We start from the raw sequence: 15,717 nt of genomic DNA on the forward strand, positions 1-15,717 counted from the left end.
AATTGAAAAATATGAATCAAGCTGGTTCTTTTTCATAACATACTTTTCCAGCCTTTTGTTACACCTGCCCCAACTTCAAAATGACCTTATTTTTTTGCTTAAAATGTTTTTAGCATGTAAACATTTGACATGTTTTGTTCTATGTTGTGGGTTTATTAAATTGGCAAATCAAGGCAAGGCATGTATATATATTTTTCTTTTTATACATTTTACACAGTGTCCCAACTTTTTTTGAAACCAGGGCTGTATTTCAAAGACTTAAAAACATAAAACAAATAGATAATGACAAACAGTTTTTTGATAAATCAGACCTCTTTGTATTTGAATATCATTTTTGCAGCTGAAACCCTGCTGATCTAATCCTTAAAAAAAAAAAAAAAAAAAAGTTTTTATCCAAAATGTTTTATCTGCTTTGTTATTTCACTAAAGTTTTGTTTTGATGTCTGTGTGTGTGTGTGTGTGTGTGTGTGTGTGTGTGTGTGTGTGTGTGTGTGCTGTTTTACACATTCACTCAACCACAGCAGTGTATGAGAGGTGAACAGATCTCACTGTCACAGGCCGGGGAGGGGAAAGGGTCGAGAGCCGCACAAGATGCAGAGAGCTTGACATTTTCAAAAGACGATAACAAATCTTTTTTTAATAAACACATGGCTAAAGGTCTGCAATTTCCCAAATGACAGGAGAATAATTGAATTTGTCATTAGCATGTTGATAATAGTATAAACAGCATGACATTTTCAGGGACATTCACCAAAATATGCACATCCTCACATTGTTTGCAGAGGACAGATGAGAGGGCAAGGGCGAAAAACTGGTCATTTCTTAGCACAAGTATGAAATTATTATTATTATTATTATTATTAATTATTGTAGTTAGTTGTATTGTTTTGGGAAATACATATATTTTGCTCAGTTGATAGGCAGAGTTGGGTTTTTGCTCACTGTATGAAGTTGAGAATAATTTCACTGATTATACCACTGATTTATGTCAGTGGTCTTCACTGGGCTTGTGTTTAAACATTAATGGAACGGGTCAAAAATGGTAATATTTCTTCCCTATGCTCATGGATCGCACCTTTCTGCCATTTTAAATCAGCACAACGCAGACCGGCTCCACGCTCGTGCGCCTTTAAGGCTGCTAACAAATATGACCGACGGCAAATTCGGACCAATGAGAAGCTGCAGCCGAGACTGACAGTTGCTCAGGACCAATAGGCGTGACACAACTTCGTTTTCGTGTTGGCATCCGGACCTATCAGTGAGCACAAAGGGGGCGGGATGTGAACGGGTGGGTAGCAACAGTTGCCCGGGTGAGGACGAAGCGCCATAGCCACGGTAGTCCTGGCGACAAGAGCCCAGCAACAAGAATCAACAACAACAGCCCGATTCATTGAAACGCTAAAAAAAAAAAATCAAACATAGCGGTGGAAAAGTCACCCGGATTAAAAGGTGAATAATCTTTTTCTTATTATTCATACATACACCAAAATCACGTTGCGAACGAAACGGAAACGATTGTTGTGGTGGTTGATTTTTAACAAAAAAACTCAAACTGGATGTAATGTAATGTAATGTCAGTAGCCGTTATTTGCACCTGTCCTGCTAATTGATTGGCTCGGGAGGTGCCCGGGGAAGGACAGAAACGCGGGGCAGGAGCGCAGGCGATGCGAATCAACACTGCACACACAACTGCTGTCGGCCTGCTACAAGCTGCTCGTTGTTATGGCGATGCCGAACGCTACCCTGATTGTACAAAATGGCGGCTTGTTCCCGAGGATACGCGGCGCTGCACACTGGCCGAGCTACAGCGAGATGTAGCGACCTCGTCTCCCTCTCGGTAGCTGGCGAGCGTTGCTAGGTAGCCACCCGCCGCAAATCCACGCCGTTGGCATAGCTGCACCGGACCCACTGTTTCCGGCAAATGAGGAAAATCTTACAACAAATATATAAAATGTCTGGGGTGGACAATATGAAAACTATAACGCAGTAACGCACGTCTTTACAATTTCCTGTTCGTTTATTAATACCAGGCTTCACTTCCCTTGTTATAAACGGCTCCATACTGAACCGGTTTCATTTCACTTTCGCCTCTCGATTATAACCAGGTCTTATATGAAGATCAGACACATTGACTCCAGTTAATAAAAGGGAAGGGTTTGTTGCCAAGGGGTTTCCTGTGTAATATAAAAGAAAGTGTGTCTATGGAGACAGTGAAACTATAAATAGCCGGAATACGGAACAGGCATGTTCCCGTGCGCTATTACGCTTCAGAAACGCTCTCAGTCGCTCAGTTTGGCATCACTACAAGCTGAGCACAAAGAGATCATATTACTAGTGAACAGGAGACCAAAACCTCCACCTGATAGTCCTTTCTCCTTGGGCAGGGCTTCTATAGCATGTCTTTTAGGGGAAGACCAGTGTGTAGGGATCTTCTGATATAGTACTTGAAGTCAAGATACACCAAAAGTCAACTTGCACATGTGCACACACTTTTACACTTGGCTTTACAGCAGGTTAGCATAGAGAGGGTGTTTAGGAGGAAACCTGAGAACCCAGAGAAAACCCATGTGAACACTGCAAAGACGTCGGACCCGGGAACCAGGAGCTGTGAGGCTGCAGTTGTACCCGTTTTTAAGGTCTTGCAATGTCAGTTTTTGTATTATTCAAAATCAACCCACTTTATACGACATCATTACCAGTAGAAATGTAATACGGTACCTAAACACGGTTGCATGCTCACTTTTGAATTCATTCTGAGCTTACATTTTGGTTTCTTCTGTGATTTGCAGCGTTTCAGCCAGGTGATATCGATGGCGACTCCAGCCTACGTCGGGGAGCTGCAGCAGACCTCCCAGCCTGCAGCAGGCGCTGTAACGGTTACAGCGGGCCAGCCTGTCGTTGTCACCACCGCGGCTCCTCAGCAGTACCTGTCAGAGCTGCAAAACACAGTCACCTCTGTCTCAGCATCGGCGACCTCTGGCCAGGTCACTCCACCTCCTGCGCAAACCCCGCCCACACCAGCCCCGCCCACACAGACTCAGTACGTCCCAACTGAGATGCAGAATTCACCGACGCAGTCCAGCAATGCTCAAAACACCCCACAGTACATCGTGGTTACGGTTACAGGTAAGGTGTAAAGTCGCCCTATGAAGGGAATTTGCAACTTTTATTTATTTATTTAACATCATATTCACAGTAGTAGACTGTCAACGATCACTCATTTCTGATTAGCAAGCGATATGTTGTATGTCATCTTTCACATCATTGTTTTTCTCTTCCTCCAGAGGGCTCCATCCATTCCAGTGACTCAGTTTCCGATTCCAGCCCTCCACCTGCAGTAGTACAGACTGGAGTTCCCACTCAGGTGGTACAGCAGGTGCAATCAGCTCAGCAGGTACACACACACACACACACACACACACACACACACACACACACACACACACACACACTCAGTAAATACAATCAATACAATATAATAACTATTTATGTGTTCATCACAATGCAAAAACCAAAGCATCTGGTCTGCATCATTTTTTAAAAATAAACCAAATACTCATCACTTCCTCATATAATGTCGCCTCATTTTCACATGACATCAGTCCTCACAATTTAAACAGAGCAAATGCCAGATAATCATATTGCCTGGTTTAAAACATATTTTTAATGTTTTAAATCTACACAGATTATTGTCATTTGTGCTACTGTTAGGATGCGGCGCTCTCACCGCTGCAGTCCAGGTTCGATTCCCGGTCAGGGAACCAACCCCATCCATTAGGATTGCACAAGCCGGTCCCAAGCCTGGAAAAATGGGGAGGGTTGTGTTAGGAAGGGCATCCAGCATAAAAACATGTGCCAAATTGAACATGCGGATCATGAATACTGATTATCCCCTAATGGGTGAAGCAAGTTTTAGTGCTACTGTAGGATTTACTGACTTTATCAGCAATGCAGCACAGTCGAGTCACAGAATCCCACTAGTTAAAATGTTGGCCTGCCAATCTGAAAACTAAAGACTTTACTCTACTTAAAACATTGATGTTTTATTCGCCAATTTCCCTCCTAGTTCTTCTAATCAAAACTGGGTGGGGTCTTTTTCCTTTGACTTTCTCCTGTTGGGGGGTGGGGTTAAATAATAACAATACATTTTATTATTTATTGAACTACACATGTCATGTTTTTTTTTCAGTGTTCCAAACACTCAGCAGGATGTAATGGGACACAACCCAATTATCGCATAATTATCTGCATAACTGTAAACTTAAGTTGAACTGTTTCTATTAAATTTTAAGAACGTCATTTAAGAAGACAGGAATAAATCCACTTATACACCAAATAATATTATGGTAAAATATTTTTTAAAAATTATACAACTCCTCTGTATGTTTTATTTTAATAAATACTCATTACATGTGATTTTTTTTTATACTCCAACTTTTTTTTATATTATTAAGGGTTGATTATAGAGTCGGCTGGACTATAATGGTCAGTGTATCTGCTATGTGCGTTGTCATAGAAACACCCGATTTACAGAGTCCAAGATGATGAACAGCGATGATAGAATTTCCAAATCGTTATCTTGTAATTAATGTGATTTAGACACAATAATGAACAAACTAATATTTGAATGGAAATTTATATATACACCATGCACAAGCACACACACACACACACACACACACACACACACACACACAATGGGCAACATTTATGAATATTTTAGTGTTGTTTTTTGTGGGCCAAACTGAATTAAAATTCCTGGCAGGTTTGCAAAAGCTGTTTTCCTTTGTACTTCTGCATGTGTTGCTCAATGCCTAATCAAGTGTGTTTGTGGCATTACTGATTTACATTTAGTCTATAAAAGGCAAAAAACTCACAAAGAGCTGTAACGACAAATCGATAGCAGTGGCAATTAGAATTGCATTGCGAAATGTTCCAGTAATGCAGCTTAGCCACTGCAAAGTGTCGGCTCTCGTAAACACTTGTGTTTGAAATGAAGTGCAGTGAAGTGACTGATCTATTTTATTTGTCTTAATTTATGGTTCTGTTCTAGATTGCTCATTTCCAATCTTAATTTTGTCCTTTTTTTGTAGGTGTAATTGAGAAGCTAATTGATAAGCCATATATAAAAGTGCATGAACTCATGGCAATAATCTGATATAAAGCATTACATTCGAGTCTCATACATTTACACAAGAACAGATTTTCAGAAAGACCACATTACTGGTGTAAAAGCTCCCACGAACGGTTTAGGAGTACGTGTGGTAGTGTATAGCTTGTTAAATATGGCGCAACAGTTTGGAATAACAATTGGCTTGGCTGTGATGCTTTTTGACAACACTGTCACACTGCACAACCCTGTGAAGGCTTGTTTTTGTTTCACAAGAGAGTTCAGTTTCTTTGTTATTTCGCCCACAGAGGTCTGTGGTCCAAGCCACATCTCAGCAAACCAAGACTGAACAGGGCACACAAATGAGCGTCACCAGCCTACAGCCTGTACACTTGACTCAGGAGGTGATCTCTCTCACACACAAGCCTCATTTACCTTTTGGCTCTCACTCATGAGCACACGATTATGAAAATATTCATATACTTCAATTACCCAACCTCACATATTGTGCCACATGCTTACAAACCGTTCAACATTTTTGCATTGGTAACATTTGACCCCGTACAGTAAGTGTGCAATGTTTTTCCTGAGCATAGGCATAGAAATGTATAATCCTGCCATGTTTACTTCCAGAATCCTTGTAGAAAGCGAACAAGGGAGACAGAGATACAGAGAGAGGAAGGGCAGAATGAGAACAGGGCAGAAGTAGCAAACATAGAGGAAAGCTACATAGCGATATTTATGGATGTTCCCTCTGACTCAGTCGGCATCAGAGCAGACAGCATGGTGGAATACACCACATCGTTCCCCATCTCAACCATGAACCTGCTTGTGGCTTTGCCTTCACAAGGTGTTTTAGTTCCAGTTCTTTCTCTGGTTTCAGAGCCAAAGCAGCCGCCCTACGCTGATCTACCAACAGTTCCTGCTGCAAATGTGTTTGAGGTGGTCTCTGACCATAGAGTAGGTGGCTTTAACAGGAAGAGATGTTGTTCTTCTGAAACTGGTATATTTATTAGTCATTGTTAAGATGTTTGAGTCTGGAAGTATGAATGTTCAAAAAGGGTTTGGAAATGCTTAGAAAAAGGAAGAAAAGCAGCAGGGAGAGGAAGTAAGAATTCTCTTACTTTCGTCAGTATGTTCTAATGTCAGGTTTGTGTTTCTATGTATGTGTTTCTACGCGTGTGCATGTGTGCACGTGTCTCATGGACACGTTTGGATGTGCAGCAGCTGCAGCAGGTACCTGTGCAGCATGTCTACACTAACCAGGTGCAGTATGTGGAGGGAGACACAAGCTACACTACCAGCACCATGTAAGTATCAGAGCTGACTGTACACTCCCTTTTCTTTTAAATTGTCTCATTACAAAAATAATGAAACCGTCTTGTTAAATTAATGGTCTAATTAAAGGTTTTAGGACTAATTTCACAAATTTTATCTGGATTGGCTGATATGCCACTTTGAAAAACTTGTTTCTTTATTACAGGCTTTTGTTTATATTTATACTCTAACCAAGAAATTTGCCCTCCCCCAAATGAAAAAGAGGTGCTCAACTCAGACTTTTTATTTAATGCTGATTTATACATTCATGTGTTTGCATGTATTGTGTTGGTAATAAAAAGTTAAAAGTAAAAAGTAATAAAAGTTTTGGTCATATGATTACCGTAATTTCCGAACTACTAAGCGCACCCAAATATAAGCCGCACCCACTGAATTGTACAAAGATTTTTATTTTGAACATAAATAAGCCGCACCTGTCTATAATGTCTACATTGAAACTAATGAACTTTACACAGGCTTTAAGAAAGACAGTGTCTGTTACACGGCTTGTATCTAAACAGTAGACTACCAAGAAAGTCATTGTTCACTGTCTTCCTCCTTCCTTTCACAACTATTTCTCTCGGGAGCTTTTCTTTTGGCATCGTCGTGCGTTTCAAAATCACTATCAGTGAAGCTTTTCTCCCGATGCCGTGCAGCTCAGAACACAGGTGAAGTGCGTTTTTTCATGCCCGGTTGTTTTCAGCGTGACGAATGATTCTCATTTCCTGTTGACAGTACGAGTGAGCGGCAAGTCAAACGTCAGAGGAACCTCATCCATATTTATGATGTGGTGCGGCCCAATTCAGTGGGATCGTGTTTGATTTAATATAAAGAGTTTCATTGGTTCACCTGAACCCGTTCGGCAATTTCATTGGTCTAATGTTATGGGGCTCAGTTTTTTGGCATGAAGCTTGTGAAACCTGAAAAAACCCAGGAAAAATCCATATATTAGCCGCTTCGTTGTTTAAGCCGCGGGGTTCAAAGTGTGGGAAAAAAGTAGCGGCTTATAGTCCGGAAAATACGGTATGTTACAAATCCATGTAAGTGGTTAAATCAGACTTTAAAATGCAGCTCAGGAGGCATTCATATTTTCAGCAGAAGGGTTGGGGTCAGTTCCATGGAAGGGTCGGGGCTTAGCGTTTGCACGATAGTCTCCAGCCAGTAGAAGGCTGTAATATTTTTTATAAAACTTTTATGAGGTTTAAGGTAAAGGTAGCTTAATTGAGTTAGAAAATGCAGTTTAGAGGTATAAAGGCCAGTTTATTGTACAAATTCCAAATTTTGAAAACACTTTTTTGAATAATAATAATAATAATAACAGTTTTTTTTCCCTCTTTTTAGACGTTCCGGCAGTTTTGTGTACACTGACAGTCCCTTGTACACTCAGACCAGTGGTGCTCAGTATTATGAAAGCACCAGTGTCAGTGTTTCTTGCTCCCAGGCTGCGTCTCCTGTGAATACGGGCTTTGTGACAGAGACGGGGCAAATTGTGACTAGTGCCACACCTGGCACAGGGGGTGGAGCCACAGCAGTAATTGCAGTGTCAGGTACGGCCTCTAACGGCTCCGGGGATGGAGGAGGCGGAGCTAATGGTAGCAGTGGTAGCTACGTGATTCAGGGAGGCTACATGCTCAGCAGTGGCGGAGGCACCAGCAGCAGCAGCAGTGGAAACGGCCAGAGTTACACGCAAAATGCTCGCGTCTCCCCGGCCACCGTGAGTATTAGCGAGGGAGAGGAGAATAGCGTGCCGTCCGCAGACAAAAAGGTATGACCACGGAAAAAACTTCACAGAGGAAAAGAGTGGAGATCAACCGCTTGAATACACCTGTCACTCACTCCGCCACCTTCACCCTTTCCAGTAACAGAACGATGATGCGTCCATCGTTCCCTTTCACGCATCAGAGAGCACAGTCAAAGAGCAGAGGGAGTCAGTAAGTCGGCCACCGATCCTCTGCCATTAGGTGCAACGGAATATAAAATTTACTGCAGTTATCAAACCTGTTACGTTTACCACAGAGAAACAGTCTGTATATTTGAGGAGATCAAATAGTCATTAATTGAGATGTATTCTAGCACTAGAGCACAGATTTCCTTCTTTCACTGTGCTGTCATATTCATTGAATTCAAATCTAGAATTTAATCATAACTTCATCATGCTTCATATCATAATTTGCATGAGAGAAAAGAATCACCTTTGGTATTCATATTCACTCAAAAGGCCTTTAAACACGGCTGTAAGGAGAACCACACAAAGCCACAGGCATCCCATGTTGTTGCATACCCATATTGTATGCGACGGCACGCTGAAAGATACGACTGATAAGCATGTGTGTTTGAATGTGTGTATTTGTATATGATGTCTTATAGACAGCACAGTGATGGTGCTACTGTATGAATTATGTTTGTAATCTGCATATAAATTCATATATGATCATTTGGGTCATGTACATGTCATGTCATTCTGACATATCTCTGTCAGCATGTGTATGCATGAGTGGGGAAAAGAGCATGCGAACGTGTACCTGTGCGTGTCCTGTCCTTGTCTCCGTGTGTGCGTCAGGTCAACCCTGGGCTCTCTGTCTGAGTGTGTGTGGCTGTGTGTGTGTCTCATCCTTGCAGCTGTCCTCTGGCCCTCAGGTGCAGTGGTTGTTGGATAATTATGAGACGGCAGAGGGTGTGAGTCTGCCACGCTCCACTCTCTACTGCCACTACTTGCTGCACTGCCAGGAGCAGAAGCTGGAGCCTGTGAATGCTGCCTCCTTTGGAAAACTCATCCGCTCTGTCTTTATGGGCCTGAGGACGAGGCGCCTGGGTACTCGGTAAAAAAGCATAGATGGTGCATAAACAGCCAATACTAACACCCCCCCTACCATCTGTAGACATGTATGCACAGGCAGACACGTATCTGCTTTGTTTTTAGAGGGAACTCAAAATATCATTACTATGGGCTGAGAATTAAAGCAAGCTCCTCTCTGCTCCGGCTGATGGAGGACCAACAACACCTGGCAATGAGGCAGCAGCCCTTCTCCCAAAAACAGAGGTAAACCTTTTTCTCAATTCTCTCCATTTTTTTCTTTACACTGTCCATGAGGAAAAGTCTGCCATCTCTGATTCATGGTGTAACATATCGGAATCCGAGTGAGAGATTGAGTTTCATGTGCAAAGGATGGATATAGAGAGGCTCTTCATATCCAAACAATCAAAAAAAAAACTTCAGAATTCAGATTTAAAACTGTTAGCAAGCAGGAGGCAAAGAGGACATTCAAACTGTGGCAAAGGTTCAAACACAGCATAAACATTCAAGAATAACATTTCAGCTGTAATTGTTGGCAGGACTTGCCAATGTATTAATATTGTATTAATATTGTTTGCATAAATAGGGTCTGGAAGTGAACCAGGAGTATTAAATGGAAGAGTTTGTGTAAGAAATTGTGACTTTGGGTACTATGTCTAGTGTGACATGATAATGATAATGATTGAATGAGGAGTTATTGACTTATGGCATTTCAAATCAGCCTGCTCTTATACTCAACAAGTACCAGGACAAAAAAAACAAAAAACAGAACAAAATGCTTTTTAATGAAAAACTGCAATTACTACAACAAAAACAAATGTCAAATGAAATAAATAAAACTTATTTTATAATGTTGCTGATTGTCAATTGAATGGAATAAATTTTGAACTCAAGGCAGTACCCAAGCTGCATTTTAAACACTGAGAACTTAGAGTACTACAGGAGACCTATATAATGAGTAGATTTACAGAAATCTAAATATATGCAAATACAACAAATGACAAGAAGTGGTAAAAGTACACACATACTTCACTTAAGTAGAAGTACAGATACTCATGTTTTAAAATACTGTTGAAGTACTGACTATACTTTTTTACTCAAGTTAAAGTAAAGAAGTTTGGACATGTACTTAAGTAAAAAAATAGACATTACTACTACGTTTCAGTGTCACACTGGTAAATGGACTTCAAGTCATATTGATATTAGGGCTGTCAATTGTTTAAAATATTTAATCATTATTAATCGCATAATTGTTGTGGGTTAACTCACGATTAATCACAACTTAATCGCACATTTTTATTTGTTTTAAATATACCTCAAATTAATACTTTCCAATGGACAAATATTGATGCTTTACACAATGTATGTTTATTATTCGTGAAACCAAACTCAACATAGAGCATACACACAAAATATTATTGTAAAGGTTTTAAAGTAATTATGGTGTTTTAAATTACGTTAATTATCAGGACACGAAACTGAACCTTTGCTGTGTTTCCACACGGATGGTTAATAAGGTGATATCGGAGAAACTAAACCACTTATAACTTTAATATGGACTCCATAATCAGAGAATATTTGTAGTCGATGTGAATTTGTTTATTTAAAAGTCGACTTTTTATGCTTTCTATACATATATTTACTATGTCTGTAAGGCAAATATTTACTGAGATTAAGGGTGTTTTATTTGTGTGTCTGTGAAGAGAGATGACAGAGAGGGCAGAAAGCACCCCCTGTTTGTTTGCACAGCATTTTGTTGTTATTATGAGTGTGTACAAATGAAAGTAGACCATTTACAGATTTGAATGGTGTATTGCTCTTATCTGTACGATCAAAAAAGATTTGGCGTTACGAGGAAAAAATGCCACTAAACTCGCCGGCGCGTTTGTCGACCCCAGAGGGTAAATTGTCAGATGTGTGCATCATGGCGGATTTTGGTGCTGATTTGAGAATTGGCACATCAGTAAAACGAATATTTAATGATTACATGTTTTTTTTGGTAGAGTTTATTTATTCATTATATATAAGTGAAGAAAGGATGTACTGAATAAACGTGTGTTGCACTGAAGGTTTTAATTTTGCCTCTTTTATATTTAAATATGGTCAAAAAGAAGATGTACGCTGCAATAATCGCGCGTTAATAAATCCAGTGCCTTTAAAATGAATTTGCATGTTGACAGCCTTAATTAATATAATAATACAAAACATTTAAACATTTCCACCATATAGAACACAAGCAGAGATGATGATCAAAAATGTTTAAAAATGTTTTTGTTCTCAGTCATGTTTACTTTGCTGACTTCCTCTGTCTCATCCACGTTACCCCCATATTTCTTGTGGTCTTCTGCCGAGCTTGTTGTTAGCTTCGTAAACTAGTCTAAGTCTGTGGTGTGTGATAACCAGGAAATGATACACCAGTGAATTGAAAAAGCTGCGCAATGACAGGAAATCGGTTGATGGGCTGAAAAATGGCACGTAATGAGAAGAACAAATATTGACATTTCACCAAATAGATTAAAACTAAAGTAAAGAGCCTGTTTTGAAAATTTAAGAAGTAGAAAGTAAAGATATTTGTGTAAAAACTTTATTAGTGAAAGTAAAAAGTTGTCCAAAAAATAAATAGTGAAGTAAAGTACTGATACCAGAAAATCTACTAAAGTACAGTAATGAAGTATTACTTCCCACCTCTGCTTATGACTAATGTTCAAAGCTGCATTTGTTAATCATAACCCCTCCCAATGATACACCAAAGGCTCATGGATGGTATCAACAAAATTTTTATGCCTTTGAGGAAATTAAAAACGCCACCTCGCGGATTTTTCCACACAGCAACCAGATTTTGCATCAAACTAATTTGAAATTAAAAACAATGCAAGAAATACAAACATACATTTCAAATGGCAATTTGCAATTATCACAATACACTAGTGACTGTACCCAAGACTAAAAAGTTGGTGTAAATAGGTTGTCAGTCACATCCGGTTGTCTTATGGTTGTTTTATGTTTATCTTCATTAAATTACCCTCTAACACCTTTAGGCTGAAGCCAGTACAGAAGATGGAAGGAATGACCAACGGGATGTCGTCAGGGGCGGGACAACAGCAGCAACAACAGAGTTCAGGGTTGTCTGACATCAGTGCCCAGGTGCAGCAGTACCAACAGTTTCTGGGTAAGAACATACAAGTATTAGGTCAGTCTGGCCATCGTTAATGTGCAGCATTTTTTTTATGATCTAGAGACCAAAAATGTGATCGTTTGGTCAAAAGGGTTTACACACACTTGTATGTATATACCTTAATTTAGTCAGTAATCAGATTTCTTATAAAACACATGTCCCAATAGTATACATTATTAAATGCAAACCTTGCTAAAAAGGGTGTGATGTAAATTGAAACAGTTTTGGTTAGAAAATCTTTAGGTGTAGCATTAAATAATCTTAACTGTTTCTGGAGCAGCTCTTCTCTATGTTGTTATGTGTATGAACAAGCATGGAGGAAAACCAAATATATTTGAGGACATGGTAAAGAGGTATTTTGCACATTTTGTATAACCTGATTATTGGCTTTATTATTGGCTTAAAGTGCACAGTAGCATATAATTCTAATCTGGTAATAACCAAATCGTGTTTGGGTCATTAGTATGCATCCACAGACTCAATTACAGTTTAGAAATGATGTTAAAGACGTGCACTGCAAAGCCATGCAAATGTGAAATAGGAATTTTAAATCTTATACAGGAATAAAGAAAATGAGTCAAAACAAGGAAATTGATTTCTTGTGTTCTCTATGTGCAGATGCATCCCGTGCTCTCCCAGAGTTCCCTGAAATTGACTTGCAGGGCAAACCTTTGCCAGAGGGCATTGAGCTGGAACACATTAAGAGCTTTCAGCTACTCTACAGAGAGCACTGTGAGGTAACCCAGCAATCTATTTGTGTCCAGTCTGTGTATGTATCTGAATGTGACTTAATACGAAACCATTTATAGCCCAGTCTTTATATAATACATTCGATCTTTGTTTCTTGATTGTATCGGAAATATAAGCAGCTCAGACCATGGTTGTTGTGAGTAACCAGGCTTCTTTCTTAGGCCATCCTGGACGTTATGGTAAACCTGCAGTTCACACTGGTGGAGACACTGTGGAAAACGTTCTGGAGGTTTAGCGAGAGCCAGGCAGGAGATCCGGCCACACTGTCTGTGTGAGTGTGACACACTGTTGCAATAAGTCTATGTTTTTAAGTCACATAGGCAAATTTAAGCAACCTGGTGACTAATATGTCTGAAATGTACACAAAAATAGTTATTAGACTACCAACACATTGCGGTTTGTCAGTTAGCAAAGCCAAGCAATCCAGACGCTGCCTGTGGGAGAGAAATAACAAATATGGCTTTGGGAAGGAACTGGTCGAAGCAGCTTGTTCTTAGTTTTTATTCATCCTTTTTTTTTTTTAGTCATGATGAGTCAGAGAAGCGGCTGCCCAAGTCATGCCTCGTGGTGCTGTGCAAATATGATCCGGCGCTGCGTTGGAGCCGTGACTGCGACAACACCCTCTACCAGGGCCTGGTGGAGATCCTCATCCCAGACGTACTGCGACCCATACCCAGTCAGTCAGCCATTAAACATTCAGCACATCCTTCTTTAATTGTACATGTGTTCATAAAAACACTTTGACACCAAACATCTAATATCACATGACATGAAACTTCAACGATCTAGTTATTAAGAATGATTAACGGAAACGTTCAGGTATGAGAACAATTGATTTCTGCAGGCACTGAGAAATGTACACTTCCTTTTCCATCACTCTTTATAAGTCTCATCATTCAAGGTATAATCCAGAGCATCCTGAATGACCACACTTACATGCTGCACTGCATGCTAGGGTCGGCCATCCACGCTGTAACATCTTAAACTCGAGCACGAGGAGTTCATTACTATCAGCAAATGACAACAACCAACATATTAAGAGCTGTGCAAAACCTTGAATGATCCTCCTGGTTGCTGATGAAGTAGTTACTGACGAAGTAGTTTACTCATTTTGGTATCAGTATCGGAATCAATATGTATATATACACGAAAAACAATAAAAACAGAAGTCACGTTACACTGTTGTATCATCAAGTCTTATAGACATAATTAAACAATTGTCAAGAATAATATCAGTATTATATTTTAAATACTAATTAGGTTTTAAAGGTACCAAAATCCTAGCTAAATTTCAACGAAGATTTTGAACAATGCTAAAAAGTTTTGAAAGAATACTCCAGTAGTATTTCATCTCTGTTTCACTGCAGTTATGGATGAAATTCCTCTGCTTTCTCTGCAGTAAATGTTAAAATACCTTGCTTTTCCTCAAATATTAGAAGTTCTGAACTATGAGAGGTATATTTTGATTATTTATATATTTCAATGTTTATTCTCCTGTGCATCATACCTTTTTTTATGGAGAGAGTTTTCTATGATTAAAGGCACACAGTAAGAGTACCCTATATGCAAACATTGTATGCAAACCGTGGGGTTCTACGCAGATTATGTATTCACTTCAAAGTAGTGAAGAATGCATGGTTTTCTGAAATGTACTGTAATACAAACTTAAAACCTTCCGAAATGAAAACACTCTGATAACATCTCATTTATTACATTTTCTCAAATACAGCAACAAAGAAAATGAACGATGCTGATTTACTGCACCTGTATCATTACCATGAAGCATAAAGGGCAAGAGGAGAAAGTCATATTTTAGTTTCATCCAGCTTTTACACGATAAAGCAATTCAATAAGAAATGAAAAAGCATAATGAGATTCTGTAGTATCCATGTACAATCAGGTGAAATCACGTTGGGATTTTAGCAATAAATTCTTCTTTTTGAAGAAACGGTCCCATTTTTGAATGGATGACATTTAGATTTAGAGTTTAAATCACAAACAGGTTGGACTGAAGAATTCATCAGGGTTTTACAAAATATGCACTTTGCATACAGTTCCTCAAAAACCTACTAGCACATGTGCAATAGTTTTTACAACGACTGCCCCTTGGCATGAACATTGTGTCATAGCTGTGGGTTTCACACATACTCTACATATGTAATCGATTACAGAGAACAGAAAGGCCTTTGTTTTAGTGAAGAAAAAAATCATGACCTACATTGGACTACCCAAAAACACACTTTCCTCAGGCTCTGTGAGAGCAAACTAAACAAATCTGTTGACTGAATGACTTGTGATGAATAATGGTTTCAATATAACACATCTTCTCTGTCCAGGTGCCTTAACTCAAGCCATCCGAAACTTTGCCAAGAGTCTGGAGAGCTGGCTGACTAACGCTATGATGAACATTCCAGAGGAGATGGTCCGCATCAAAGTGAGAAGACTGTACACTTACAAACAAAATTAATCCTGCACCAATCGATAGCTGGCTTTTAAAAGGAACTTTATGTGACATGTTGTATAATCAGTGTGCATCTGAAATGAGGCCAAACTGATGAAAACACAAACCTT

The 15,717-nt window shown here is 39.5% G+C and overlaps 1 protein-coding gene across 4 annotated transcripts in view; it reads left to right on the top strand.

Moving 5' to 3' along the window:
- rfx1a (regulatory factor X, 1a (influences HLA class II expression)) overlaps positions 1–15,717 on the top strand; it is a 26,871-nt gene that overhangs the window by 5,472 nt on the left and 5,682 nt on the right. The window contains exons 3-15 of one of the 4 annotated variants that reach the window (XM_046866764.1): positions 543–1,449; positions 2,790–3,126; positions 3,285–3,394; positions 5,419–5,514; positions 6,335–6,420; positions 7,769–8,192; positions 9,047–9,246; positions 9,348–9,467; positions 12,260–12,390; positions 13,015–13,133; positions 13,308–13,417; positions 13,671–13,822; positions 15,483–15,580. In XM_046866764.1, the coding sequence (XP_046722720.1) occupies positions 2,811–3,126; positions 3,285–3,394; positions 5,419–5,514; positions 6,335–6,420; positions 7,769–8,192; positions 9,047–9,246; positions 9,348–9,467; positions 12,260–12,390; positions 13,015–13,133; positions 13,308–13,417; positions 13,671–13,822; positions 15,483–15,580 (1,962 nt within the window). In that variant the 5' untranslated portion in view covers positions 543–1,449; positions 2,790–2,810. Of the gene's footprint in view, positions 1–542; positions 1,450–2,395; positions 2,637–2,789; positions 3,127–3,284; positions 3,395–5,418; positions 5,515–6,334; positions 6,421–7,768; positions 8,193–9,046; positions 9,247–9,347; positions 9,468–12,259; positions 12,391–13,014; positions 13,134–13,307; positions 13,418–13,670; positions 13,823–15,482; positions 15,581–15,717 lie in introns of those variants that run through there. The other 3 variants (XM_046866767.1, XM_046866766.1, XM_046866765.1) reach the window with 3 other exon arrangements.

Source organism: Silurus meridionalis, chromosome 14, assembly GCF_014805685.1.
Source record: "Silurus meridionalis isolate SWU-2019-XX chromosome 14, ASM1480568v1, whole genome shotgun sequence".
Lineage (NCBI taxonomy): Eukaryota > Metazoa > Chordata > Actinopteri > Siluriformes > Siluridae > Silurus > Silurus meridionalis.